Source organism: Panthera leo, chromosome A3 (assembly GCF_018350215.1).
Source record: "Panthera leo isolate Ple1 chromosome A3, P.leo_Ple1_pat1.1, whole genome shotgun sequence".
Taxonomy (NCBI): Eukaryota; Metazoa; Chordata; class Mammalia; order Carnivora; family Felidae; genus Panthera; species Panthera leo.
In genome coordinates this window covers 25,456,463-25,484,183 of record NC_056681.1, presented here as the reverse complement: position 1 = coordinate 25,484,183, position 27,721 = coordinate 25,456,463, and the positions used below count along the sequence as shown (strand labels likewise).

Below are 27,721 nucleotides of genomic sequence, written 5' to 3'. Positions count from 1 at the left end.
TAGCCATCCTTATGGGTGTGTGAAGTGTTTTGTTTTTTTTTTTTAATGCTAATTCCTTAATGCAAATAATCTTATATGATTTTCTGTATTTAAAAAAATAAATGGAATTTAAGAAACAAAACAGATGAACATATGGGAAGGGGGAAAAAAGAGAGAGGGAAACAAACCATAAGAGACTCTATGATAAGAACAAACAGTGTTGATGGAGGGAGGTGAGTGGGGGATGGGCTAAATGGGTGATGGGTATTAAGAAGGGCACTTGACTGACGTGGTGAGCACTGGGTGTTATATGTAAGTGATGAATCACTACATTCCACTCCTGAAAACAATATTACACTGTATGTTAACTAACTAGAATTTAAATAAACAATCAAATTAAATTTAAAAAAGAAAACATTTCCAGAGCTAAAGGAAGAAAGGAAGGTCAGGCTCAGGTCCATGATCCAGGAGTTAAGTCTGTGTGGCATTAGACAAGTCCCTTCATCTGTCTGAACCCCCAATTTTGCCACCCAAGAAAAGGGAGGAGGAATAATCTCATTCCCAGAATTAAGGAAATAACCATTTTTCAGATGTTTGTGCAAAGAAAAAAATTTGGTCAGAAGGTCAACCGGTCAGCCTACACAAGTCGGGGAGCAGCATCTGGATGAAGACAATGGAAGCCCACTAACCCTCCACTGAGGACTACGCATTTCCAAATTTTAAAGCCCTACCCGTTATGCAAAAAAGGAAGTAGAGGCTCAGAGGGTCCAGGAACCTGCCCGTGGTCACACAAGGCAGAACTGGGATCTTTCCCCAGAGCTGAAACTCTAGGCCCCTACCATTCACTACCTTCTCTGTGACCTTATCTTGATCCCAACAGTTCAATAGATTAGGACACTGCAGATCAGAAAGTCTGAGTAACTCCATAATAACAATAACTAAGATTTGATGAGCACTTGCCATGTGCTGGGTCTACCACACTACCCTTGGGGTCCTCACACCCTAGTGAGGAGGTATACATCCTGCTCACTGATTTGAAAATGGAGTCTCAGATAAGTCAGGGCTTTTGCCCAAAGTCACAAAGCTAATAATGCTGGCCAAATATTGGTGTTTCGTCTGTCTGGCTACAGAGCTGGAACTCCCCATCCACGTGCAGAGGACTCAGAATTCGAAACCACAACACATTAGGACTCGAAGCCAGTGCACATTCTTGGCACCCTCTGCCTCCCAGAGAATAAAGGAGTTCCTCAGACCACTTTTCTGCTGTCCTTCCTTGTGTCTCTTTCTCCCTCCAAGCTGTGGGCACAGCCCAGGGAGGGGCCTCCCACGTTACTTGGAGTCTGACCTGCGTGTGGGGGGCTCGCAGGGCCACAGTTTCTACACTATCTCTGAGCTTCACCAGTGGCACCTCCTTCCCAGGCTGCAGATGCTTCTACAGCTGTGTGAGCTTCATCTTGGTCTCCTGGGACCCCCAAAGCCTCCTCTCGGGACCAACCAGCCCCAAGCCAGGTAGGCTCTTGCTCAGTCACCAGGCATTCACACTTGCTTGTGGGTCCCAGAAAGAGCTAAGTCAGCCCACACATATACACATACCAAGGGGTGGTCCTGTAAGGGAGGCGGGTGGGGGGTGGGCGAAACAGGAGAAGAGGATTAAGAATACCTATACCATATCGTGATGAGCACTGAGTAATGTATAGAATTATTGAAATCACTCTATTGTACACCTGAAACTAATATAACACTGTATGTTAATGAAACTGAATTTAAAATTAAAAGAAAAAAGAAGAAGAGATGCCTGGTTGCCTGGCTGGCTCAGTAGGTGGAGCATGCTACTCTTGATCTCAGGGTTGTGAGTTCAAGCCCCACGTTGCATGTAGAGATCACTTAACGATAAAAATCTTTAGGGGCGCATGGGTGATTCAGTAGGTTGAGCGTCAACTCTTTTTTTTTTAACTTTATTTTTTATTTTTTAAAATTTACATCCAAATTAGCATATAGTGCAACAATCATTTCAGGAGTAGATTCCTTAGTGCCCCTTACCCATTTAGCCCATCCCCCTTCCCCCAACCCCTCCCATAACCCTCAGTTTGTTCTCCATATTTATGAGTCTCTTCTGTTTTGTCCCCCTCCCAGTTTTTATATGATTTTTGTTTCCCTCCCCTTATGTTCATCTGTTTTGTCTCTTAAAGTCCTCATATGAGTGAAGTCATCTGATTTTTGTCTTTCTCTAATTTCACTTAGCATAATACCCTCCAGTTCCATCCACATAGATGGATGCAAATGGCAAGATTTCATTCTTTTTGACTGCCGAGTAATACTCCATTGTATATATATACCACATCTTCTTTATCCATTCATCCATCGATGGACATTTGGGCTCTTTCCATCCTTTGGCTATCGTGGATAGTGCTGCTATAAACATGGGGGTGCATGTGTCCCTTCGAAACAGCACACCTGTATCCCGTGGGTAAATGCCTAGTAGTGCAATTGCTGGGTCGTAGGGTAGTTCTATTTTTAGTCTTTTGAGGAACCTCCATACTGTTTTCCAGAGTGGCTGCATCAGCTTGCATTCCCAGAGCATCAACTCTTGATTTCGGCTCAGGTCATGATCCCAGGGTCATGGGATAGAGTCCCTTGTAAGTGTGGAGTCTGCTTGGGATTCTCTCTCTCTCTCTTTGTGCCTCTCCCTCCGTTTGAGCGCACACTCTCTCTCTCATTAAAAATAAAATAAAAAATAAAGTTATAAAATCAAATCAAATCTTAAAACAGAAAAAGAGGTGGCTCTGGGTCATTCTGGCCTCCAGATTCCCAGCACTCATTCCTGTGTGTGCCCTGCCCTTTTATCACCTCCTCTTTCCAGTAATCAGCTTAGACTTCTGGCATTCAGACAGGGGGATAGAAACCAGCCTGTGTTTTGGAGTCAGGCCTCAGGACACAAACCATTCTTTAAAGGCAGGGGAAAGAGGCCTGGGCTGGAATAATTATGAATAATAATCATTATTATAGTTAAACTAATTACAGTAACAAGAGAGCAACAACAGCAATAGCTAACCTTGAGAGCTTAGCTGACCTTGAGAGCTTGTCAGTATGCTAAACACACATTCATTTATCTTAAGAATGCTGAGGTAAGATTGATTTCTTTCCATTTTGAAAAAGGGAAAAACCAAGCTCAGAGAGGTTAAGGAACTTGCTCAAGGTCACACAGCTGTCAGGTGGTAGAAACTAAAGAATGAAGAGACTTGGTAACCTAGACTTTACCCTGCCAGATGCTTCCTGGGGGGCTCTGAGAAAAGTTAAACCCTTTTAGAGTCTCAGTTTGTGCAGATGCAGAGGGGAAGAAAAGACAAGAGGACAGAAGAGGAGCCAAGAAGTATGGAGCTGAGACTCTGAAGGCCGTACACAAGTTGTGTTTCCACAATGTCAGCTTTATTCGATCATAAAACAAGATTAACGTAATTGTAAAGCAAGTTCAGTATTTCAAATTCAATGACATTTCACTATGCGTTTAACTTGGCTTCATACAAGTCACACAAAATAAAGTACAATACAAAGTCATTTTTTTTTTTTTTTTTTTTACAAAGTCATTCAACAAACACGATACAACATGGGTATGACACTTTTTGTAAAATATATATGAAATGAATTATTGAAAAAATAGTCACATGCTTGGATATCACAGCAATATCAAATTATCATAAAGGTATTTATTTATTATTTTTAAGTAAGCTCCATGGCTAATGTGGGGCTTGAACTCAGGACCCTGAGATTACAAATTGCATCTATGCATGGTATTTTTACCAGCTTCCCTGCTGCTGAAACTCTGATGTCATGGCTCAAAGGTAGAGACACATACCTTTGTGACTGTTTGTCTTACCAACTGGCTGGGTAAGGAGCAGGTTCCAGCTCCCAACCTCTCTACCTTCCTGCCACAGGACCCTTGTACATGCTATTTGTTCCCTCCTCCTAGGCATTATTCCTCCCTTCACTTGGTTAACTCCCACTGATCACCAAGATTTTTGATCCCCAGCTGCTTTCACATGTAGGTTTCCAGACTGAATGATTGATTTTTAAGTAAGCCCTACACCCAACATGGGGATTGAACTCAGGACCCCAAGCTCATGGGTCACATGTTCTGCTGACTGAGCCAGCCAGGCACCCTGGGGAGATTTCCTAATTGATTAGAATTTCATGGCTTCAGAGTTTTATTAGTTAGAATTTCACAACCAGAGAATGCTATTGATTAGAATTTTATGGCACCAGAGAAGTATTGATTAGCCCCAGAATTCTATTACTTAGAATTTCATGACTTGAGAATGCTATTGATTCGAATTTTATGGCAGGCGTCTTGATGTTCCATCAATGCATGCTTCCCCCCAGACACCCACACAGATCCTCAGCTCTCTGCTCAAACTGTTACCTTCTCAGGAAGGCCTTCTCTTATCTCCCTATTTCAAATGGCCTGCCACCTGCTCCTGCTTTATTTTTCTCCATGGTGATGGTCACCACTTAACACATCCAATACATTATTTACTGCCTCCTGTACTAGAATGTCAGAAGCTCCACCAGGGCAGGGATTTTTATCTGTCTTGTTTACGGCTATATCCCTAAGACCTAGAACAGTGCCTGGCACATAGCAGATGTTTGGTAAGTATTTGCTGAATGTTTACAAATGAATCAATTACATTCAATAACATAATGAATAAACTGTTGTAATTATTACATAAAGGTACCATGCAATCATTTAAAAAAAAAAAAAAAAGTGACTGCCTCCCTTCTGTGCCTGACTCAATACTTCAACTCATGATGGAGAGGGGAATGTCTCGCCTCTCTCTAGTTACACCCCTCTTCCTAAGTCAGGGATCTCATCTGAGTCAAGATCTAGACTCCTAGGAAAGGAAAAGGAATTGAAATTGGTAGGTAGGTCTAAAAGGGGATACCTATAATCTAGAACCCCACTAACTTTTCAGACCTCAAATGTTACCATCACCTTTTCTAGGAAGATCTCCCTGATAGCCAGATTAACCTGGCTCCCTTGTCAAATGCTCTCCAACTTCCATACACCCTGTTCACAGCACTCTGTACTGTTTGTATTTAGGAATAGCTAGGTGACTCTTGATATCTGTAGATAAGGATCACATCTGCTTTGTAACTTCTGCCTAGACCAGTGCCTGGTACACAGCAGGTGCTCCAGATCTGTTTGTGGAATGAATACATGAATACCATAACACACTCCTGCTAGGATGGAAAGGGATCTGCTAAGGTCAATAGCAGCTGAGGGTCGGAGAGGGCCAGGAGAAGGACCCTGAGGGGACTCTTGAGTTTGGGTCCCCAGCCTCTCTCTGAGGCCATCTCCAGGGTAAGGGGTAGGGTAGGAGTGGGTAAACCTTTTCTATACACGGATAGTAAAACATAGGCTGCTGCTGTTGTAGCAATTAGTCATAGACAATATGCAAACAAAGAGTCAGCTGTGTTAAAAAAAAAAAAAAAAACCCTTCACTTACTGGGGTGCCTGGCTGGCTCCTTTGGTAGAGCATCCATCTCAGGGCCGCTGAGTTCAAGCCCCACCTTGGGCTTGGGCGTGGAGCCTACTTTAAAACAAACAGACCAACAAAAAACCCTTCACTTACAGACCTAAAATTTGAACTTCATATTAAGTTTCACATGTCACAAACAACATTCTTACTTTGGTCTTCTCAATAGTTAAAAGGTGTAAACACTTCATAAACAGTAAAAAACAGTGGGGCAGGCAAGGGGTATAATTTGCAAAACCCCAAAATAAAACTTTAAGTGGAAAGTAAGGGTGAGAGACTAAGATGAAAGAGGGAAGTTTTCTAAGTCCTCCATGCTGCACGAGTCTCTTAACCACTCAGAGCCTCAGGCTCCTCCTTTGGAAGAGGGAGGGAATAAAAATCCTTGGTTCCCTAGGTGGTCCTGAGGATTAACGGAGGTAACGCCTTGCCTCCGTTCCAAACAGGCGGCGGGTTGGGCCACCAGGTCACTACAGTTACTAATAATCATTATTATTATTACCACAGGGACTGTGGGAGGAGCAAATGGGAGGACACTTGCAAATCCCCCAGCAAAAAAGTCTGGCACAAAGGAGACCTCCATAGAACCTCCTAATTTCCTGTTTTCCACTCCCGCCTCTCATGCCACTTCTAGGTCCCTCAGGATAGACCTCTCCAGCATCCTCCACCGGCCGCCCAGGCTCTCCTGCTCCCCACAGGCCTTGCCCAAGATTGGAGAAGGTGCCCACGGCAGCTGGCCAGGGTATGGGAGAGGGCCGGGTGTGGAGGGAGGAGGGTTCTGACCAGGTCCCCCGCCCATTGTCTGAGCCAGCCCGCCCGCCGGCCAGCCCGCCAGCCAGCTGATGTCCCCAGTCTCCGACACCAGCTGGCTGGCCCCACCCCAACTCCCCCTCCTCCCAGGCCCTCCTTGTCACTCAGCCTCCGCCTGCCCCCACCCACCCACCCACAGCCTCGAAAGATGCTGGGTGTGACCAAAGGATCTGAGCTTTGTCCCCCAAATGGTAGGCTGATTTGCATTCCTTTGGCAATTTGCACACTCCATTCATTTGTAGAGAGCTAGAAGTTGCAAAGCCTGCAGGGGTCTTTGGGTTTATCTGAGTGGGTTTGAAAACGTGATTTTGGGTGTTCCCTTTCAGCCTTCAGCACTTCCTTATTCTGGAGCATTGGCCAAATGATGTTGCCATTCTGATCCTCAGTTTCCTCATCTGTAAAATAGGGACAATAACACCTTTCCTACAGAGTAGTAGTGGGGTGTAAATAGGAGAACGCATGCAATGTACCTGGCACAAAGTGTATGCTCAACAGATGTTACTTGCTATATATCATCATATATATGTATAATAGAGCCAACTGTTAAACCTGTGCTGTCCAATAAGGCAACCACTAGGCACAGGTGGCTATTTAAACTTAAATTGGCACTTTAGTTCATCAGTCACACCAGTCACAGTTCCCTCTATAGCCACAAGTTCTGGCGGCTGTCGTACCTAGCAGCGTAGATATAGAACATTCTCATTACCAAAGAAAGCTGTATTAAACTGTGCAGATGCAAACCTTTCTAATTCCGGAGCTTTTCTCCCTTTCCCAAATAGGGCTCTCCCTAAGGCAGTCTTTCTCCCCGCCCCCTTCAAGGTAATAACCTTGGTGAGTGGGTGTTCTTTTGTTCTCTGCACCTGGGCAGGAGGGTGGAGAACAGGTGTGGAGCTGTGCCCTGGAGCACTAAGGGGGTGGGCGCAATTGTCCGAGTTGTAAAGCAAACAGCTGCACCCAATTCTGCCCTAGCCACCAGCAGGAGCCTCCTAGGGCCCGGATGTGGATGAGGGAGGGGAGACACTGGGAGTTTCAGCCCCTGTCCCTTCCACCTCCCAGAGGCGGCTTAAGGTCACACAACATGTCTGAGCCTGGGATGAGCAGTTTCCAGCACAGCTGACACCTGGGGAAGGTGTACCAGATGGGAGGCCCAGAGTGGGGGGGGGGGGGGGGGTAGGATTAGCAACCTCTCAACGCCAAGGCTCAGCTGCACCAGGGGCTGAAAGGCATAAATAGGTCACATTCAGACTATTTCAAACGATATGCATCCTCTGTGGTCCCACCTCACTTCAGGAGTTTAACAACCCATAGCCAGACATATATATTTCCACATGACTGTCCACTGGCATCCCAAAGTCAACATCCTTGAACCTGAATTCTTGCTTTTGCCTCCAGGATGTGTCTGTTCATCCCGCAGCTGTCTCCACCCCAGGAGATGGCTGCCGCATCCTTTCAGCTGTCTGGCTCAAAACCTTAGAATCATCCTTTACCTTTCTCTTTCCCATACCCTACAAAGGAACTATCGGTAAATCCTGTTGGTTCCACCTTTAAGATATGTCTTGAGGGGCGCCTGACTGGCTCAGTTGGTGGAGCATGTGACTCTTGATCTCTTGACCTTGGGGTTGTAAGTTTGAGCCCCAAGTTGGGTACAGAGATTACTTAAAAATTTTTTTAAATCTTAAAACTATAATATGTACATATATGATATGAGATATATATATATATATATATATTGAATCCAACCCCTCCTCACCATCAGCCTGCTGTCACCTTGGTCTGAGCCACCATTGTCTCCCTCCCAGATGGCTGTGGCAGCTTCCCACCTTTGCCTCCTCCAGTATACTCTTCACCCCAGGGGCATTGAAATCGCTTCACTCCTGAGCTCCAAACTATTTAGTGGCTCTGAAATTCACCTGCAACAAAGTTAATTTCCTTACTGCTGCCTACGGAGCCCCATTTATAGGGCCCTGAACCCCTTGCCCAGACACATAGTTCGGTGTTCTTTCTGTGCCTTGCACACTCCTGCCTCAGGACCTTTGCTGCTGCTACCCTCTATCAGGAGCCCACTTTTTTTTTTTTTTTTTAATTTTAATGTTTATTTATTTTTGAGAGAGAGAGAGAGAGAGAGACAGACAGACAGACAGAATCTGAAGCAGGCTCCAGGCTCTGAGCTGTCAGCACAGAGCCCGACGCTGGGCTTGAACTCACAAACTGTGAGATCATGACCTGAGCCGAAGTCGGACGCTTAACCTACTGAGCCACCCAGGTGCCCCTACCAGGGGGCCCACTCTTACCTCAAACAACTTCTAGCAGCTTTCTCGCCTTCCTTTTTTTTTTTCCTTCTTACCCTCTTACAGTCTTAGGAATGGAAATACCCTCTTCAGAGAAGGCTTTGTCACCTTATATAAAACAAACAGCACTCAGTGGGTCCTCATGCCTTTGTCTTATTTTTCCTCAGAGCACCTATCATAGTATTTATTGACTTGCTCACTGCCAGTCCATTGTCTGTGTCCTCTCACAAGAAGAGTGGCTCCGTGGGGCAGGGATTTTCGCTATCTTGTTCACCGCTATATCCCCAGTACTCTGCACATAGTAGGAGTTGAGTCAAGGAAGGAAGGAAGCACAAGCCTTGTGCTAAGAACCATGTCAAGCACCTAATATGGCTATCTCATCTAATACCCATGGCCCCTAAGGCAGGCACTGTTATTATCTGGCTGTGCAGATGGGGAAATGAGGCTTAGAGGTAATGACTGGCCCCAAATTAGCAACAGACTAAAGCGTGTCTCTTGTACCACTCCCCCACATACAATCGGAATTGACAGTCAGGGAGCTGTAGGAGACTGAATTCTGGGTGCCCCAGGTCATTTAGTTGCATCAGCACGATGTCTGAAACCTTCTACTCTAAGAATGGGCAACTCTTAATAGATGAGTCTTTTACATGTTCTTAGAGGGAGCTCTAAATCTCCGGGTTTTTCTTCTCTTTTAGTGTAGCTTGTGGTCAATTGTTTAAAGGAAAAAAAAAAAAAAAGAAGCAGCAGCAAATCAGAGCTCTCTAGGGAATACCTGAAACCTTTCATATGTGCTCCCTTCCTTAGGGCTGTCACATCCTTTCCCTGGTCTCCAAGTGGCAGCCCACTGCAAGGGTAGTGTGGCTGAGGTCTGAAAAGCTTAAGGGGACAGGTAAAGAAGAGGTGAGAGGGATGGGGCGGGAAGGGGGTCTGAGATACAAATAAGGGCCAGTCAATACAGGACTTTGTAGGTCCTGGTGGGCAGTTGGAATTTTATTCCCGAGACATAGAGGAGTCTTCGAAGTAGTTGTTTTCTTTTTTGATTTCTTAGTGAGGGACAACATATAGAGCACAAATCCTAAGTGTGAATTTTCTCAAGCGCAGCACACCTATGTGAAGGTGAGCACGCAGATCAAGAATCAGAATTATCACCAACCCCCAGAACCTTCCTGGAAGGCCAGCCTCGTCACTATCCTTCCCCCATCCTAAAAGTCTCCACTATCCTGATTATAACAATACAGATTAATTTTACTTATTTTTGAAATTGTATATGTAAATGGAATCACACAGTAACTACTATTTTTCTGTCTGGCTTCTTAAACTCAACATTATGTGAGATTAATTTCTGTTGTCTGTATAGCAATAATTTATTCACTGTCATTGCTATGTAGTATTCCATTGCGGGAATATAGCACAATTTGCTTATCCTTATTCTCCTGTTGACAATCACTTGGGAACTTTCTCGTCTGGGCTCCTGTAAATAATGGTCCTATAATTGTGTATGGGTCTCTCATGAACAGATGTAAGCACTCCTCTCCACTAGCTACCTAGGAGGTATCATTACAGGGCAGGCATATGTTTAGCTTTTTTAGATACAGTTTCCTAATTGGTTCTACTACTTATAGTCCCACCACCAGAGTATGAGGGTTCATAAGAGCTTCAGGTAGAGAGTGACACAATCTGTGTCCTAGTCCAACATCTATGGACTAAATGGCACTGTCTATGGCACTGTTTCATCGGATACCATCAGACACTGGCCCAAGGACCAGCCATAAACAAGACCTCTGCCCCTAAGGAGTTCACAGCCTACACAGAGGGTTTAAAACTGTGCTCCAGGGGCTCTTGGCTGGCTCAGTCGGTAAAGACTTTTGATCTCAGGGTCATGAGTTGAAGCCCCACGTTGGGCATGGAGCCTACTTAAAAAAAAAAATTAAAAAACAAACCTGTGCTCCAGTGGGGTTATGGGGTCTAGGCTCTGTACAAGCAACCCTGTATTGTCTGGAAGGACCAGGGTACCCGGAGAAATAAATGGCAGTGGAAGAATGTGACAACAGTTAGTCAAGGACTTTAAGATTAGTTTACCTCTAGGCCTAAAGAAATTCTAGGGACCAATATGGGCAAAGGCCTGGAAGACAGTGCCATCTGGAGAAGACCAAGTATGGTGACCTAAAGTGAAAACATAGGTTCTGGGATCAGCCACCAGTTGTGTGTACTGGGGCAAATCACTTGATCCTTGTGGGCCTCAGTCTTCTCATCTGATAAAAAGGATAATATGACAGCACTCAACCCAGCAGGACTGTGAACTGTGGCTTGAACTTTGCACATAGTACCTGACACGTAGGAAACATTCAATCAATGTAGCTGCTCTGAGTATTTCTGTGTGGCTGGAAAGGAAAGCAGGGAGGCAGAAGATAAGCGTAAGCGAGATTGGAGTGTGCATGTACAGCCTCGCATAGCTCCTGTCGGGCAATGAGCATCCAGTTAGCATTTAAAGGAGGCTGGAGAATGGGCAGGGAAACTACATCAGAGGTGAGTTGTGGTCAGATCCTCCAGCTGCAGAGGACAGTTAGTGAAGGGAGAACCTTAGAGGCAGGAAAACCAATTAGGAGGCCTTTGTAATAACAGTGTATAGGTCTGCAGGTATGACATATTTTGCAATAAACTGTCTAAAGGGAGACCAAAAAAATAAAGAAGTGATGAGAACCTCCACCTGGACAGAGGAAAAAGACATGGATTCTGTGAAGTCAATGGGATGAAGTGCAGTATGGAAGGTGAGAGAAGCCAGCTTCTGTATCAGTGCCCCCAAGGCAGGAGATGCACTCCTTTGGGGTGGCATCCACTTCTCTTCTTGGGCATGAAGTCTCATGAATTTACTTACCCTTCAGGGAGCAAAACTGGCCATTAGCAATGTATCACATTTTCATCCATAAATTTGGAAATGTTCTACAATAATTTTCGTTAGCAATGTATCACATTTTCATCCATAAATTTGGAAATGTTCTATAATAATTTTCATAGCCATTGTTAGGGTGTTGTAAGATGCGCATCCTCAACTACTGATGGAAACAGAACTTGGTAAAACTGTAAGCATTGCCACTACTTGATCCAATAATTCCATTTTGAAAAATATGTTCCTAGTATCAGAAAATAGGTATGACTGGGGGTGCCTGGGTGGCTCAGTTGGTTAAGCTGCCGACTTTGGCTCAGGTCATGATCTCAAGGTCCGTGAGTTCGAGCCCCGCGTCAGGCTCTGTGCTGACAGCTCAGAGCCTGGAGCCTGTTTCAGATTCTGTGTCTCCCTCTCTCTGACCCTCCCCCATTCATGCTCTGTTTCTCTCTGTCTCAAAAATAAACAAATGTTTAAAAAAATTAAAAAAAAAAGAAAATAGGTATGACTGATGCATAACGATGTTCAGTGAGGCATTATTTATAATAGAAAAAAATAAAAGAGCAGCAGCCTTAATGATTATAGGGGTCAGATTCTACCAAAAGCAGAGTATCCTACGACCGTCCATTAAAGTAACATTTATGAATAATTTTTAGTGACATGGAGAAATGCTGTGTATAGAATAGCAAAAAAAGGCAGGATGCAGAAATGTGTTAACAGCATGACCTCAATTATGAAAATATACTCAAGAACAGAAAACAATTGAGAAGGCTATATAGTAAAATGGTGAGAGCATTTACTTTTCAGTGTTAAGAATTAACACTTTCATTTGCTTCCTAATCTTATTATAGCACACGAACTCCTCACTGTGAGTATGCTCACATTCCTCTTGTGATCATAAATAATAATGAATTTTAATAATACAACTCAGCTGGTTCATCTTTCCTCCTGGGGGCTCTTGGACTCTTCAGCCTTCTACGGAGAAAAGGTCTTGCTTATTAGAAAAGCCGCAGCCATGCCAAATATTTCTCCAGTGCACAGATAGGCTTTCTAAAGTGCCACGGACATTTCAGGCTCCTGTTTATCCAACAAGGATCATATACCTTTAAAGCGCTTCCCCTCACTGACTGTCATCTGGCCAGGCCTTGTGTTTATCATACATTAGCACAAGGGGCATGGCCAGTGCAGATGGCAGGCAGCATGCCTGTCTCCCTGCCACCCATCTTTATCCTCTTAGTCACTAAAGAAAAACAATCACTTGGTTTGGACAAGAAACAGCCAGAGCCAAGAGCAAATTTCGTTAGGTCTATCAAATCTATGATTCCTTCAGAAAGTTGCAAGAAAATGTCAGAATTCTGTTGTTGTTGTTGTTGTTGTTGTTTTAATTTTAATTTTTAAAAAAGTAATCTCTACACCCAACGTGGGGCTCAAACTCACAATCCTGAGATCAAGAGTCACATCCTCCACCAACTGAGCCAGCCAAGTGCCCCAAGAATGTCAGAATTGAATTCTGTCACCTAAGACTAAGCTTCTGACTCAGGCAAATTTTTTGGTAAGTCCCTTAACCTTTCTGAGATTCAGTTCCTTTGGAATGAAAATGGAGCTGTTACAAAGGTGAAATCAAATTCAGTTTATAAGGCCCCTGGCCCTGGGGCGCCCGGAGGTCTCAATCCGTGGAGCCTGAGACTTTTGGTCTCAGGCTTGTGAGTTTAAGCCCCATGTTGGATGTGGAAATTACTTTAAAAAATTTAAAGAAATTTTTAAAAAGAAAACTTATAAGGCACCTGGCCCTGACTCTAACTCCTAAATGTTAGTGTCCCTCAGGCCTTAGGTAACAAAATCAAGGAATTGGTACCTTAGGTAACCAATCAACCACAGGCTGATGCTCTGTGTCTCTGATGTTTCCAGAGGGCCTCTCTTCCCCACCTTCAACACACATACACACCGTACCATTTTTTAAGCAAAAATGATGAAGTAGTGAACCTGTGGAGACTAATTCATTTTCTCTACGTCTGAAATCAGACAGAACTTGGGAAAGGTATAGATTCGAAGTCAGGCCTACCCAGGTCTTTAGCAAGAAAATTTTATTTTCAAAAACAGTGGAATGTGGTATATCCAAACAGTGGAATACTACCTGGCAACAGAAAGGAAGGAAAATTACTGCTAGATACAACAACACAGATAAATCTCAAAATCATTATGTTGGATGACAAAAGCCAGAAAAAAGAGTACCTGCTGTAGGAGTTCATTTACATGCAAGTCTAGAAAATGCAAACCAGTGCATAGTGACAGAAAGTCAATCAGTGGTTCCCTGGGTCCAGGTACAGATGGAAGGATGGATTACAGCAGAACAGGAGGAATCTTACAGGGGTGATGGAAATGTTCTGTATCTGGATAGTGCTGGTGATTTCACAGGTATATACAACTGTCAAAATTCATCAAATTGAGCCCTTTAAATTGATGTGGCTCGTTGTACATAAACAGTATGCCCCAATAAAGTTTTTGTTTCTTTTTTCCTTTCCTTTTTTTTTTTTTTTTCCAAGTAAGTTTCATGCCTAGCACAGAGCCCAACACAGGGCTTGAAGTCATGACCCTAAGATCAAGAGCCACATGCTCTACTGACTGAGCCACCCAGGCACCCTTCAATAAAGATAAAGGTTTAAAAAAGCAATCATGGGGGAGCACTTGGCTGGCTCAGCTGGTAAGAGCATGCAACCCTTGATCTCGGGGTTGTGTGTTCGAGTCCCACATTGGATATAGAGATTACTAAAAATAAATACATAAACTTAAAAAATAAAAAAAAACAATCACAAGAGTTGGGGATGGGCAGAATGGGGAATAACTGCTAATGAGTATGGGGTTTCTGGTGCTGGTTACACAACTCTGTGACTACTAAAAACTACCATACTATATACTTTAAATGGGTGAGTGTATGGTATATGAGTCATATCTCAATAGAGCTGTTAAACAAAAATCAATCATATAGCTATAATAATAGAGATCAGAATAGTGGTAACCTTTAGGTCAAGTATTGACTGGAAAGGGAAACTAGGGAGCCTGTTAGGGTGGTGGAAAATGATATAAGTGGTCGTTACAGGTGTTAAGCCTGAAATAATTCATTGAGCTGTATGCTTGAGGTTTGTGCATCTTGTCATACCTACACATTATACTTCAAATTGTCACTTTTACTTATGTTTTTAACTTTAATTTAGTTTTTAAAGATTTCATTTACTTATTTTTAAAAAATAAACTCTTTGGGGCTCCTGGGTGGCTCAGTCAGTTAAGCAACTGACCCTTGGTTTTGGCTCAGGTCATGATCTCACAGTTCACACATCAGGCTCGGTGCTGACAGTATGGAGCCTGCTTGGGATTCTCTCTCTGCCTCTCTGTCCCTCCCCTGGTCACTCTCTTTCTCTCAAAATAAATAAATAAACTTTAAAAAAAATTATAAACAAATAAACAATTTGCCCAATGTGGGGCTCGAACTTATGATCCTGAGATCAAGAGTTGCATGCTCTACCAACCAAGCCAGCCAGGCATCCCTCAATTTTTCACTTTTATATTATTTTATTTTATTTTATTTTCTTACATTTATTTATTTATTTATTTATTCTGAGAGAGAGAAAGCACGAGCGGGTGAGGGGCAGAGAGAGGAAGACAGAGAATTCCAAGCAGGCTCTGTGCCGTCAGCTCAGGGCCCAGGACAGGGCTCGAAGCCAGAACCCTGAGATCATGACCTGAGCTGAAACCAAGTCGAATGCCTAACCAAGTGAGCCACCCAGTCACCCCAATTTTTCACTTTTAAATTTACTTTTGAAAATTTTACATAAAATTCCTTGGAACTTTAAAAAATGTACAGTTCTACGAGTTTTGATAAATGCATACAATCCTATAACCATCATGATAAACAAGATGTAGAACAGCTCCATCAGCCCCAGAATTTCCCTGTGCCCTTTTATAGTCATAATTTACCCCTACCATAAGTGTCTGATGACACAGATCTATTTTCTGTTCCCATAATTTTGCCTTTTAAAAAAATCCTGTAAGTGGAATTATAGAATATGTAACCTTTTGAGTCTGGCCTCTTTCTTCCTTCCTTCCTTCCTTCCTTCCTTCCTTCCTTCCTTCCTTCCTTTCTTTCTTTCAAGTACTCTCTACACCCAACCTGGGGCTTGAACCCCGAGATCAAGAGTCACATGTTCTACCGACTGAACCAGCCAGGTACCCTGAGTCTGGCTTCTTTGAAATTCGTCCATATTATTTTGAGTATCAGAAATTTGTTTCTTTTGATCTCTACATAGTGTTCATTTGTATGACGAACGTACCACAGTCTGTTTATCCATTCACTAGTTGAGGGACATTTAAATTATTTCCAGTTTTTGGTAATTTTGAATAAGGCTGCTATAAACAGTCATGCACAGGTTTTTGTGTAAACATAAGTTTTTAGGGGCACCTAGCTGGCTCAGTCTGTGGAACCTGCAATTCTTGATCTCAGGGTCATAAATTCAAGCCCCATATTGGGTGTAGAAATTACTTAAAAATAAAATCTTAAACAAACAAACAAACAAACAAAAAACAGGGGCAGCTGAGTGGCTCAGTTGGTTAAGCGACCAACTCTCAATCTTGGCTCAGGTTACATTCTCATGGTTCCTGAGATCAAGACCTGTGTTGGGCTCTGGGCTGACAGCCTGGAGTCTACTAGGGATTCTCTCTCTCCCTCTCTGCCACTCCCTGCTCATGCATGCACATACCCTCTCCCGCTCTCTCTCAAAATAAATAAATAAACTTAAAAAACAAACAAACAAACAAACATAAGTTTTGGGCACCTCAGTTGATAGAACATCCAACTTCAGTCCAGGTCGTGATCTCACGGTTCATGAGTTCAAGCCCCACATTGGGCTTTGCACTGACAGCTCAGAGTCTGCTTGGGATCCTCTGTCTCCCTCTCTGCCCCTCCCCTGCTGACACACGCTCTTGTACATGTTCTCTTTCTCTGAAAAATAAACATTTAAAAATATATAAAAAATAAGTTTTTAAACCAGGCTTGCATTCCGGGATAATCCCAATTTGACCATGATGCACTTTTTTTTGGTACTATCTTTTTATTTTTATTTTATTAAAAAAAAAATTTTTTTTTTTAACGTTTACTTATTTTTGAGACAGAGAGAGACAGAGCATGAACGGGGGAGGGTCAGAGAGAGAGAGACACAGAATCTGAAACAGGCTCCAGGCTCTGAGCTGTCAGCACAGAGCCCGACGTGGGGCTCAAACTCACGGACTGCGAGATCATGACCTGAGCCGAAGTCGGACGCTTAACCGACTGAGCCACCCAGGCGCCCCTGGTACTATCTTTTTAAAAAATTTATTTATTTTTTTTTAAATTTATTATTATTTTTTTACATTTATTTAACTTTGAGACACAGCACAGGTGGGGGAGGGGCAGAGAGAGAATGGGACACAGAATCCAAAGCAAGCTCTGGGCTCCGAACTGTCAGCACAGAGCCCGATGCAGGGTTCAAACTCACAAACTGTGATATCATGACCTGAGCTGAAGTTGGATGCTTAACCGACTGAGCCACCCAGGCGTCCCTAAAAAATTTTTTTCAATGTTTATTTCTTTTGAGAGATTGAGGTGGGGAGAGAGAGAAAGAACCCCAAGCAGGCTCCATGCTGTCAGCGCAAAGCCTGACATAGGGCTCGATCCCATGAACTGTGAGATCATGACCTGAGCTGAAATCAAGAGTCCAATGCTTAAAGGAAAAAAAAATGTTAAAAAAAAAAAACAAAAAAAAGAGTCCAATGCTTAACTGACTGAGCCACCCAGGCCCCTCTGCACTATCTTTTTTATATACTGTTTAATTCAATTTGTTACTGTTTTGTTGAAGATTTTTGCTTGTATATGTCTTCATGAGACATATTAGTCTCTAGTTTTCTTTTTTTGTAATATGTTAGCATGGTATTGCTATCAGGGTAATCTTGGCTTCATAAAATGAGTCGAAAATGCTTCCTCCTTGTTTATTTTCTGGAAGATATCATGTAAAATTGGCATTATTTCTTCTTAAATATTTGGTAGAATAAACCAGTGAAACCTTTTGGGTCTGGAGTTTTCTTGGCTAGGAAATCTTTAACTATAAATTTAATTCATTTAACAAATACTGAATCTGAATACCCCCCCCACCCTACCAAAAAATAAATAAATAAATAAAAAATAAATATTGGAGTATTCACATTATCAATTTTTTGAGTGAGTTTTAGTGGGTTGAGTCTTTTAAGAAGTTGGTCAATCTCATCTGAGTTACCAAATTTACAGGCATAAAACTTTTATTTATTACCCTTTCACTATTGGTGAAGTCTATACTAACATTCCTTCTTTCATTCTTTTTTTTTCCCCTTCCATCATTTTAAAAATTGATATATTGTTACATTTGTAATGCCCAAAGTTCTAAAACCTCCCACAAAAGACCACCAGAGTCGTAAGTCAAAGCCAAGCGGGGCAAGGGTCGTTTATTGCAGGTTCGAACCTGGTCCTCTGCGCACTCGTCGCCGGTGACGCAAGAGGCCACGAATAGGGTTGGTATAGCGTTTTTATAGACAGAGACAAATAGCACAGGGGAGGTTTTTACTTGTGGCGAGAGGAAGAAAGGGGGAAGGGGGTAGGTGAGGAATGTGCTAAGCAAGCAGGTTTACAGAAGCGAGAAATGCCGGTTAGTTTGTATACAATCACTTATTTCATTACATATCAGACTACATTTAGGAAGTTTTACAGCCCATTCTACTACACAGCGGGTTACAGGAAAGGTCTCACAATGCTTGTAAAACAGACTTCTCAGCAATTGTATTTTTTATCAAAGATCCATAATAAGCAGAAAAGAGAACCTAGTTTTAAACTAAGGCAGGGCTGTCATTTGAATTCAAAGCTGTTCCTTTCATTCCCCCCTTTTCCTTGTGCCTAAAGAGCCAATCTTGGATCTTCAGTTTTCTATTTGTAATGTCTCGAGCGGTTGGTACTGAGTTCGTAAGACCATTAATTGTACAGCATTGAACCTGTCTTGGATAAAATTAATAATTTTGTTTATGATGCAGGGGCCTAATGTGAGAGCGAGAAGTAGAATGGCCAGAGGCCCAAGTAAAGCGGAGAGCAGGGTAGTTAACCAAGGGGACGCGTTGAACCAGGATTCAAACCACCCTGCCTCCTGTTCTCTTTCTTTTTTTCGTTTGGCTAGCCCTTCTCGGATCTTGGCCATAGAATCCCTTACAATTCCTGTGTGGTTAGCATAGAAGCAACACTCTTCTCCTAGTGCTGCACAGAGACCACCCTGCTGTAGGAACAGCAGGTCTAATCCTCTCCTGTTTTGTAAAACTACCTCTGAGAGGGAGGTTAGGGATTTTTCAAGCGAAGTGATGGCAGTCTCAATTTTTTCTATATCTTTGTCAACTGCTTCTCTAAGTATACTAAAACCCTTGTTTTGTATAGTTAAGGCCGAGATCCCTGTCCCTGTTCCGATGGCCCCGAGTCCGAATATGGTGGCTAGAGTTAGAGCCCCTGCAGTAATGAATGCTCTCTTAGTTACTCTTTTGGGTGCTATCCACATCTGGTCTACATACTCAGTTGTGTGGTATATGATTTTTGGGAACACAATTACCATTATACAGAATTCTGACTGATTGAACATATCCTTATAGAGGCAAGGGGTTAATCCTGCATGAGAACAAAGCCACCATGAGTTATTTGGTGGAATAATCCAGTTTTCTGAAGTATTGAATATATTTCTGTTACTTATGCATAAGTGGCTATATTTTGTTGGCACTGTTCCTATACATGTCCCATTTCCCGTAAGCACTGGTAGTGTGAGGCCGGGCCTCTGTCCCCAACTGCAAGCGTCTGAGTTGTTTGCAGTGCTATAATTTTCTACTATTGCTACTGACTCGTAAAATGGAGGTTTTGTGGAATAGCACAGCCAACAAGCTTCTGTTTCATTGGGTTTAGTATGGTTTAAGGCCTTATAAGTGGTATTCATCATTACCCATAAGGGGTCATCTTTGAATGGGATTTGAATTTTTTGGGGTTTTTTTGGAGTAGTCCTGGTTACAGTGACTACCTGAGTGGCCGGAGGATTAGTACCCTTATTTGTGGACTGCGGGGTAGTATTAGGCTTACTTGTGGGCCATACTGACTGGTTTGGCCCTATTAGTGTTGGTGAAGCTTTGGGTTTTATTTTTAATCTTATCTGAATAACAGTTGCAAAGTAAGGTGGTCCCCGATATAGGTAAATTCCCCAATTTAGTCCTGTGATCCATCTTGTCTCCTTTTTTCCGTCCTCTAGGAATTTGATACGAATAAGGTTACAGGCACGGGTTTGCTTGGGACAGGGGCTGGCAAATTTTATGTCAATATAATGGGGTTTTACTTCCCATTTCCAGTTTCCATCACTGATAGTGACACAACTCCAAGCCTTACAGTAGAGGGATTCGATTCCTCCACAGGTTTTTTTCATTGCTCCTGTTCTGAACCCGGGACATGCATAAAACCCACCAGATCTTATGCGCTTTTTTTCATTTTCTGGGGTTCCGGTCCATGACGGATTAGGACGCTGGCGGCTTCCGTTGGGGGGAAGTACCCCCATGGTTACGGCTACGTCCTCTAGGTTAAAATATAGATCAGGCCACCAGGCATTTAGGGGAGTATCGTCTGCTGTGGTAGTATTATAGACTTCCTGGGTTTCTAAATTAGAAACCTCCCAAGTTAAAGTATAGGGTATGTGGGGGTTGCCCATAATACTTATCAGTCCGTAGGAGGTGAGCAGGAGCACGCTAGTGAGTGTTCCTCCGATCATTGTGGGTCCGGAGCTGCTGCAACAGTCTTGGTATGGGACACCCAGGCCTTTGGTTTCAGCTGGTTTTCGGGGTCAGGTTTTCGACGCAGAGTCAATTTTAAAGGATGTGTCTTACTCTGGTCAACCGTCCAGGCGGTGTTGGCTTCCGGCACGAAGTCTTCTCGAACCGCAAAGGGATCAGCTGGTCGGGCGTGGGTGTAATGGATCCAGGTAGCAATCCCGTCGACTTTGAGAGCAGTGGGTGTGGTTAGGATCACAATGTAGGGTCCCTTCCACCGTGGTTGGAGGGTCTCTTGCTTGTGTCTCCGCACGTATACCCAATCTCCGGGTCGGTAGTGATGCGGCTCAGGAGGGGGCCCGTTTTCATAAATGGCTCTCAATCTGGGCCAAACTTCCTGGTGGGTGTGCTGGAGTTCCCTCAGGGAAATAAGAAGTTTATGATCATCAAATTCAGTTAACACATTAGACTGTAGGTTGGGAATTATAGGGGGGGGCACTCCATACATGATTTCAAAGGGGGTTAATCCCAGTTTGTAAGGGGAGTTCCGCACCCTGAACAGAGCGTAGGGGAGTAAGACTACCCAATTAGCGCCAGTCTCCATGGTCAATTTAGTTAAGGTCTCTTTTAGAGTTCTATTCATTCTTTTTACCTGTCCTGAGCTTTGGGGTCTATATGCACAATGTAGTTTCCAATCAGCCCCAATAAACTGCGCTATCCCTTGTATTACCTTTGAAATGAATGCTGGTCCGTTGTCTGATCCTATTAGGGTAGGAAATCCGTACCTGGGTATGATGTCTTCTAACATTTTTTTTGCTACTACCTGCGCAGTCTCATGCTTGGTGGGGAAGGCCTCTGTCCATCCTGAAAAGGTATCTATAAACACTAACAAATATTTATATCCATATTTTCCAGGCTTTACCTCGGTGAAGTCTACTTCCCAATAGGCTCCCGGCCTGGTTCCGCGGGTTCTGGAGCCAGGGTTTTTCCCGTGGTTGGTGGCGTTAGTTAATTGACAAGCTTTACAGCTAGTAACTATCTGCTCAATTTTTGTCCTGGAGTCTTTAATGGTGATCCTAGCATGTCTTATTAAGTCTTGCATTTTTCTTGTGCCCATATGAGTGGCTCGGTGCATCTTGGATAAGACTTTATTTTCCATTTCTTCTGGGAGGATTATGCTACAGTCTGCTGCTCTCCACCATCCATTAAGGCACTGAGTGAAAGGTAATTTTTGGATCCAGTTTAGGTCTTCTTTAGTGTAGGCGGGATTTTCTGGTAAGCTAGCTGACCCGGGGTCTGGTAGGGTGGTCATTAAAGCACAGTCCACCTGTAAGGCCGCCTCTCGGGCCACCTGGTCAGCCAAATTATTTCCTCTGGCCACCGGTGTGACCGGTTTTTGGTGGCCTGGGCAATGTATGATGGCTAGTCGTTTAGGCAGCCAGAGTGCCTTTAAAAGAGCCAATATTTCTTTTTTGTTTTTGATAGTTTTCCCCTCTGCAGTTAACAGCCCCCTCTCTCTGTATATAGCTCCATGTATGTGGGCCGTAGCAAAAGCATATCTGCTATCGGTATACACGTTTAGTTTCTTGTCTTTTCCTAAAGTCAGTGCCTTGGTTAAGGCCACAAGTTCAGCTCGTTGGGCAGAGGTGCCAGCTGGTAAAGGCTCTGCCCAAACAGTCTCAGTTTCAGTTGTGACTGCTGCCCCCGCGTACCTTTGACCCTGATGTACAAAGCTGCTGCCGTCAGTGAACCAGGTAACCTCAGCGTCTGGTAGCGGGTGATCCTGTAAATCTTCCCGAACTCCATGAACCTGTGCCAATATCTCAGCGCAGTCATGGAAGGGGGTATCCAAGTCCGGGTCTGGTAACAGGGAGGCAGGGTTTAGTGTTCGGGGGGGAGCATAAATGATTCTGAGGGGATTTAATAATAGTCCCTGGTAGTGAACCAGTCGGGCGTTACTTATCCATCGGTCAGGAGGTTGTTTGAGGACTCCCTCGATGGCATGAGGGGTTGTAACACGTAACTCTTGTCCCATAGTTAACTTATCAGCATCCTTTACCATTAGAGCTGTAGCAGCGATCATACGGAGGCAAGGGGGCCAGCCAGCCGCTACTGGGTCTAGTCTTTTCGAAAGATAGGCAATGGGCCTGGGCCATGGACCAAGGAGTTGCGTCAGCACTGCTTTGGCTACCCCCTTGTTTTCATCTACGAAGAGATGAAAGGGTTTGGAGACATCGGGGAGCCCTAAGGCTGGCGCCGACAATAGGGCGAGTTTGATTTGCTGGAAAGCCTGCTCAGTTTTCTCTGTCCACTCAAAGGGCGCCTGTTCTCGGGTGACCAGGTAAAGAGGCTTAGCTATCTCGGCGAACCGAGGTATCCACAAGCGGCAGAACCCGGCCGATCCCAGGAATTCTCTTACCTGCCTTCGCGTTGTGGGTCGGGGGATGCGGAGGACGGTTTCCTTCCGTGCATCAGTGAGCCATCGTTGGCCTTCTCTTAACAGATACCCCAAGTAGGTTACCTCGGATCTGCAAATTTGGGCTTTCTTTGCTGAAGCCCGGTACCCCAGGGCACCAAGTGTCCGGAGGAGATTTTTGGTGCCTTGCAAGCAAGCTTCGGCAGTCTCAGCGGCGATTAAAAGATCGTCAACGTACTGCAAGAGAGTCACTTTGGGGTTTTGATTCCGGTACTCACCCAGATCCTCATGAAGTGCCTCATCGAACAAGGTGGGTGAGTTTTTAAATCCTTGGGGGAGCCGGGTCCAGGTGAGTTGCCCATTTATGCCTCTCTCAGGATCAGACCACTCGAAGGCGAAGAGCTCTTGACTTTTGGGGGCCAGAGGCAGGCTGAAAAAAGCATCTTTTAAATCAAGGACAGTATACCATTGTCTTTCTGGGCTGAGGGCACTTAGGAGGGTATAGGGGTTGGGTACTGTTGGGTGTATGTCCATGACTCGGCGGTTAACTTCTCTCAGATCTTGTACCGGACGATAGTCCGCACTGTTAGGTTTTCGTACAGGCAGCAGGGGGGTGTTCCAGGCTGAATGGCAGGGACGCAAGATGCCTAAGTCTAGGAGACGACGGATATGTGGCGTGATGCCATTTCTGGCCTCCATTGACATCGGGTATTGTCGGACCCGAACTGGATCTGCCCCTGGTTTCAGCTCTATGAATAGAGCTGGGCGATGTTTAGCCAACCCCATACCCCCGGTTTCAGCCCATGCCCCTGGAAACTGTTGGAGCCAGGGCTCTATGTTTTGACTTTGTGAGGGTGGCCCCTGGTGGAGTCGGTATTCATCTTCTAATCTTAGAGTAAGTGTGGTAATGGGTTGGTTGTGAGGGCCAGTCACTTGGGGGCCCCCTGGCGTAAAATGAATTTGGGCCTCCATTTTAGTGAGTAAGTCTCTTCCTAATAAGGGGCATGGGCTGTCGGGGATGACTAGGAAGGAATGGGTGACCTTTCCATTTCCTAGGTCCACAGTCCTCTGGGTGGTCCAGGGATATTTTTTTATTCCGGTAGCCCCTTGGACCCAGGAAGATTTTTTAGAAATTTTTCCATGCGGCCTGATCAAGACCGAATGTTGTGCTCCTGTGTCAACTAAAAATTGAACTGGGTTCCCCTCCACTTGTAGCGTTACCCTAGGTTCGGGGAGGGGATCCGAACCCCGTCCCCCCTATTCTGCATCTTGAGTGAAGAGGGAGGGTGTGGTTTTTGGCTGCCACGGTTTCTGATCATGACGTGGCTTTTTCTTTCTAGGGCATTCTCGGGCCCAATGGCCTTTTTCTTTGCAATAGGCACATTGGTCCTTATCTAGGGGCTTTTGGACAACAGCGGCCAGGACTTTGGTCATTTTCTCGGTGGCTTTAAGTTGCCTGTCCTCTGGAGTCTCTCTATTATTAAAGACACGCTGGGCAATGCGGAGTAAGTCCTGAATCTGTTTTCCCTCCAGGTCCTCTAGTTTCTGGAGTTTCTTTTTAATATCAGTGGCTGCCTGATTTACAAAGGCCATTACAACAGCAGCTTGATTTTCGGGGGCCTCGGGGTTCATGGGGGTATACTGTCTGAAGGTTTCCATTAATCTTTCTAAATAAGCGGCAGGGCTCTCTGTCTTACCTTGTATCACTGAATACACTTTTGCCAAATTAGTGGGCTTGCGTGCAGCAGCCCGGAGACCCGCCATTAGAGTCTGGCGATAAATGCGTAGCCGTCCCCTACCTTCTGCCGTGTTGTAGTCCCAGCCATCCTGTGGGGGTCGGGTCAAGGGAAAAGCTGCATTAATGAGATCAAGGTTAGCAGTGGGTTGGCCGTCATCTCCAGGAACCAGCTTTCTTGCTTCCAATTGAATTCTTTCTCGCTCCTCAGTGGTGAACAGGATTCGGAGGAGCTGCTGACAATCATCCCAGGTGGGTTGGTGGGTAAACATAACGCTGTCTAAGAGACTTATTAAATCTTTGGGGTTGTCAGAAAATCGGGCATTCTGGGTTTTCCAGTTATATAGGTCACTGGTAGAGAAGGGCCAGTATTGAAGTCGGGGGCTCCCCGTCTCATCGGGAGGCCCTATTTCCCGTAAGGGTAAAGCTACGGTGGAGTCAGGAAGGCGGAGTCCTGGCTCATGTGGGGCCCGCCTACGGGTACGTCCGGCCGGCCCTTGGACTTCGCCCCCACTAGGCATAGGCGCGGGTTGAGCCTCCCTATTCTCTAGTTCTCCTATGGGCTGGGCTACCGGAGGCTCTGCCGGCGCAGCAGGGATAGGGGCAGCTTGCGGAATAAGAGGAGGAACCTGGTAAGGGGGAGGGTCAAAGGAAAGTAAATCTTGGTTGTCGGGGAGAACAGGGGGTGCAGTTGGAGTTGGCGGCTTGGGAGGGTTGATAGGTTTAGCCGCTAGGATTTGGCATGACTCTGCTATTAAGGAAGTGGCCATCCAAGGAGGTGGGTTTTCTACTAAATCTTGCCACACCAGAATATAGGGAATCTGATCCGAGTGACCTTTTTTCTCTAGTAGGAAAATTTTTGATTTTACTTTAAGGACCACAGGGAGGCAGAAGGTTCCCTCTGTAGGCCAATTGACCCCAAAGGTGGGCCATTCAGAGCGGCAATAGGTGATCAACTTCCTTTTGCGAATGTCTAGGCTTAAGTTGTGTCCTCTAGCTTTTACGTCCCTGAAGTTGGCGAGAAGGAGGGAGAGAGGGGTGCTCTGCGTTTGGCCCATGTTATGATTCTGAGGAAGAGGAGAAGAGAAGGGGGCGGCACGGAGGGGGCCCTGAAGCGGCTGAAATCAGCGATGGAGTTCGCACAGGCGACCTCCGAGGGTGAGACCCCTGGCGGCCTGGCTGGGCCCCGGGCGGAGGGGCGGGAGGGAAAGCCGCAGGCAGCTGAGGAAGGAGGAAAGAGGAACAAAGGATGGAATAATTAATTCTGATCAGCCGAAAAAACACTTAATTCCAATAAAACATCCGACGCACGAAAGAAAAACAAGAGCCAACAAGAATCTCTGACAGTGGTTTCAACTTTCTGGGGCCGTCTCGGCCAGCCCAACAGAAAGGGTTATGGCTAGGACGGCGGTTATTACAAGGGCCCAGGGGTGACAATACATTTAGACTAACATAGAAGCACTCGCGTACTCGCCCGTCCGCGTCCCTCGCGGGAACTTAGGTGCCTCTTAGCATGGGCGGGCAGGTATAAACCCCCTGCTTGGATCAAAATAAATTTTGACCGCCTTAAGCCGTATGAGGATCACCGCGGAAATCGGGTTAGAGCCCACTCGAATCCCGTAGCTTATGCCGTGGGACTACACATAGGGTAAGTCAGGCGCGTGCCCCTGACTCCCAACAATCATTCCAGTCGATTTAACAGACAGACACACAGACACACATCACATCAAAATACGGGTAACAATTGGCATGCCTAGATGGTTTTTTTTCTTTTAGACGCCTAGAGATATTTCTTAGCACTCTGGAAGTTCATAGAGAAAATGAAAGTATTTAGTTCGCAGGCGCGTTGGGCATAAGCAGCCCACAGAAAGGAATCCTGATGGGCCAAAAAGGCCCCCCGATGGACCAGGAAGGTCCCTTGATGGACCAAGAAGGTCCCCAGATGGGCCAAGAAGGCCCCCAGATGGACCAAGAAGGTCCCCAGATGGGCCAAGAAGGCCCCCAGATGGGCCAAGAAGGCCCCCAGATGGACCAAGAAGGTCCCCAGATGGGCCAAGAAGGCCCCCAGATGGGCCAAGAAGGCCCCCAGATGGACCAAGAAGGTCCCCAGATGTCAGTGGACGTCTCCAACTGACCCCGGCCGGGTGCCCTATAGCGCGTCCGCCAGGGTCACACCAGCTTCCAGACAGAACCGGTTCTCCAGAGAAGAAACACAGATCAGAGAGAAAAGGAAGAACGTTAGAGCCGGCTTACTTACCGATCGGAATCAAATACGACCCGTTGACCAGAAGTCTGGTGGGCTCGGGGGAGATCTCGGTGGGACCTCCAAATGTAATGCCCAAAGTTCTAAAACCTCCCACAAAAGACCACCAGAGTCGTAAGTCAAAGCCAAGCGGGGCAAGGGTCGTTTATTGCAGGTTCGAACCTGGTCCTCTGCGCACTCGTCGCCGGTGACGCAAGAGGCCACGAATAGGGTTGGTATAGCGTTTTTATAGACAGAGACAAATAGCACAGGGGAGGTTTTTACTTGTGGCGAGAGGAAGAAAGGGGGAAGGGGGTAGGTGAGGAATGTGCTAAGCAAGCAGGTTTACAGAAGCGAGAAATGCCGGTTAGTTTGTATACAATCACTTATTTCATTACATATCAGACTACATTTAGGAAGTTTTACAGCCCATTCTACTACACAGCGGGTTACAGGAAAGGTCTCACAATGCTTGTAAAACAGACTTCTCAGCAATTGTATTTTTTATCAAAGATCCATAATAAGCAGAAAAGAGAACCTAGTTTTAAACTAAGGCAGGGCTGTCATTTGAATTCAAAGCTGTTCCTTTCACATTGTTTTATATATATATAACAAATTGATATATTTGTTAGTCTTGTTAAAGGTTTATCGACTTTATTAATCTTTTCAAAGAACTAGAAATTTTGGTTTCATTGATTTTTATTCTTTTCTCACTTCAGTTGAGTTCTGCTTTTATCATTATTATTTCTTATCATCAGCTTGCTCTGGGTTTAATTTGCTTTCTCTTTCCAGGTTTGTTGTTGTTGTTGTTGTCTATTTATTTATTTTGAAAGAGAAACAGAGAGAGGAGGAGGAGGGGCAGAGAAAGAGGAGAGGGAGTCCCAAGCAGGCTCTGTGTTATTAGAGCAGAGCTGACGCAGGGCTCAAACCCAGGAACAGTGAGATCATGACCTGAGCCAAAATCAAATGTCAGATGCTCAACTGACAGAGCCACCCTGCCCGCCCCC

General features: G+C 44.9%; 2 protein-coding genes across 7 annotated transcripts in view; both read right to left on the bottom strand.

Moving 5' to 3' along the window:
* SNTA1 (syntrophin alpha 1) overlaps window positions 1-27,721 on the bottom strand; it is an 80,907-nt gene that overhangs the window by 49,441 nt on the left and 3,745 nt on the right. Inside the window, exons 1-2 of one of the 3 annotated variants that reach the window (XM_042931234.1) lie at window positions 16,316-16,409; window positions 5,481-5,567 (exon numbers count right to left, since the gene is read on the bottom strand). In XM_042931234.1, coding sequence (XP_042787168.1) covers window positions 5,481-5,517 — 37 coding nt within the window. In that variant the 5' untranslated portion in view covers window positions 5,518-5,567; window positions 16,316-16,409. Of the gene's footprint in view, window positions 1-5,480; window positions 5,568-16,315; window positions 16,410-27,721 lie in introns of those variants that run through there. The other 2 variants (XM_042931236.1, XM_042931233.1) reach the window with 2 other exon arrangements.
* Window positions 19,417-26,379, bottom strand: LOC122215655. 4 transcript variants are annotated; one of them, XM_042931222.1, is made up of 2 exons: window positions 24,537-26,379; window positions 19,417-21,197 (listed from the first exon to the last, which is right to left on the bottom strand). In XM_042931222.1, the coding sequence occupies exons 1-2, from the start codon at window positions 25,528-25,530 to the stop codon at window positions 20,320-20,322; spliced, it is 1,872 nt and encodes a 623-aa protein (XP_042787156.1). In that variant the 5' UTR covers window positions 25,531-26,379; the 3' UTR covers window positions 19,417-20,319. The 4 variants fall into 4 exon arrangements, with proteins under 4 accessions (XP_042787156.1, XP_042787160.1, XP_042787158.1 ...); XM_042931226.1 differs by lacking the exon at window positions 24,537-26,379 and adding an exon at window positions 22,034-23,779 and having other exon boundaries at window positions 19,417-21,185; XM_042931224.1 differs by having other exon boundaries at window positions 20,689-20,740.

Bases quoted from the DNA above. Each gene is read 5' to 3' on its own strand.
- LOC122215655 (XM_042931222.1), bottom strand. From the start codon at position 25,530: ATGGGCCAAACGCAGAGCACCCCTCTCTCCCTCCTTCTCGCCAACTTC. The intron at 21,198-24,536 runs GTAGGGGACGGC...TAGTGTTTATAG, and splicing joins GGACTACAACACGGCAGAAG to ATACCTTTTCAGGATGGACA.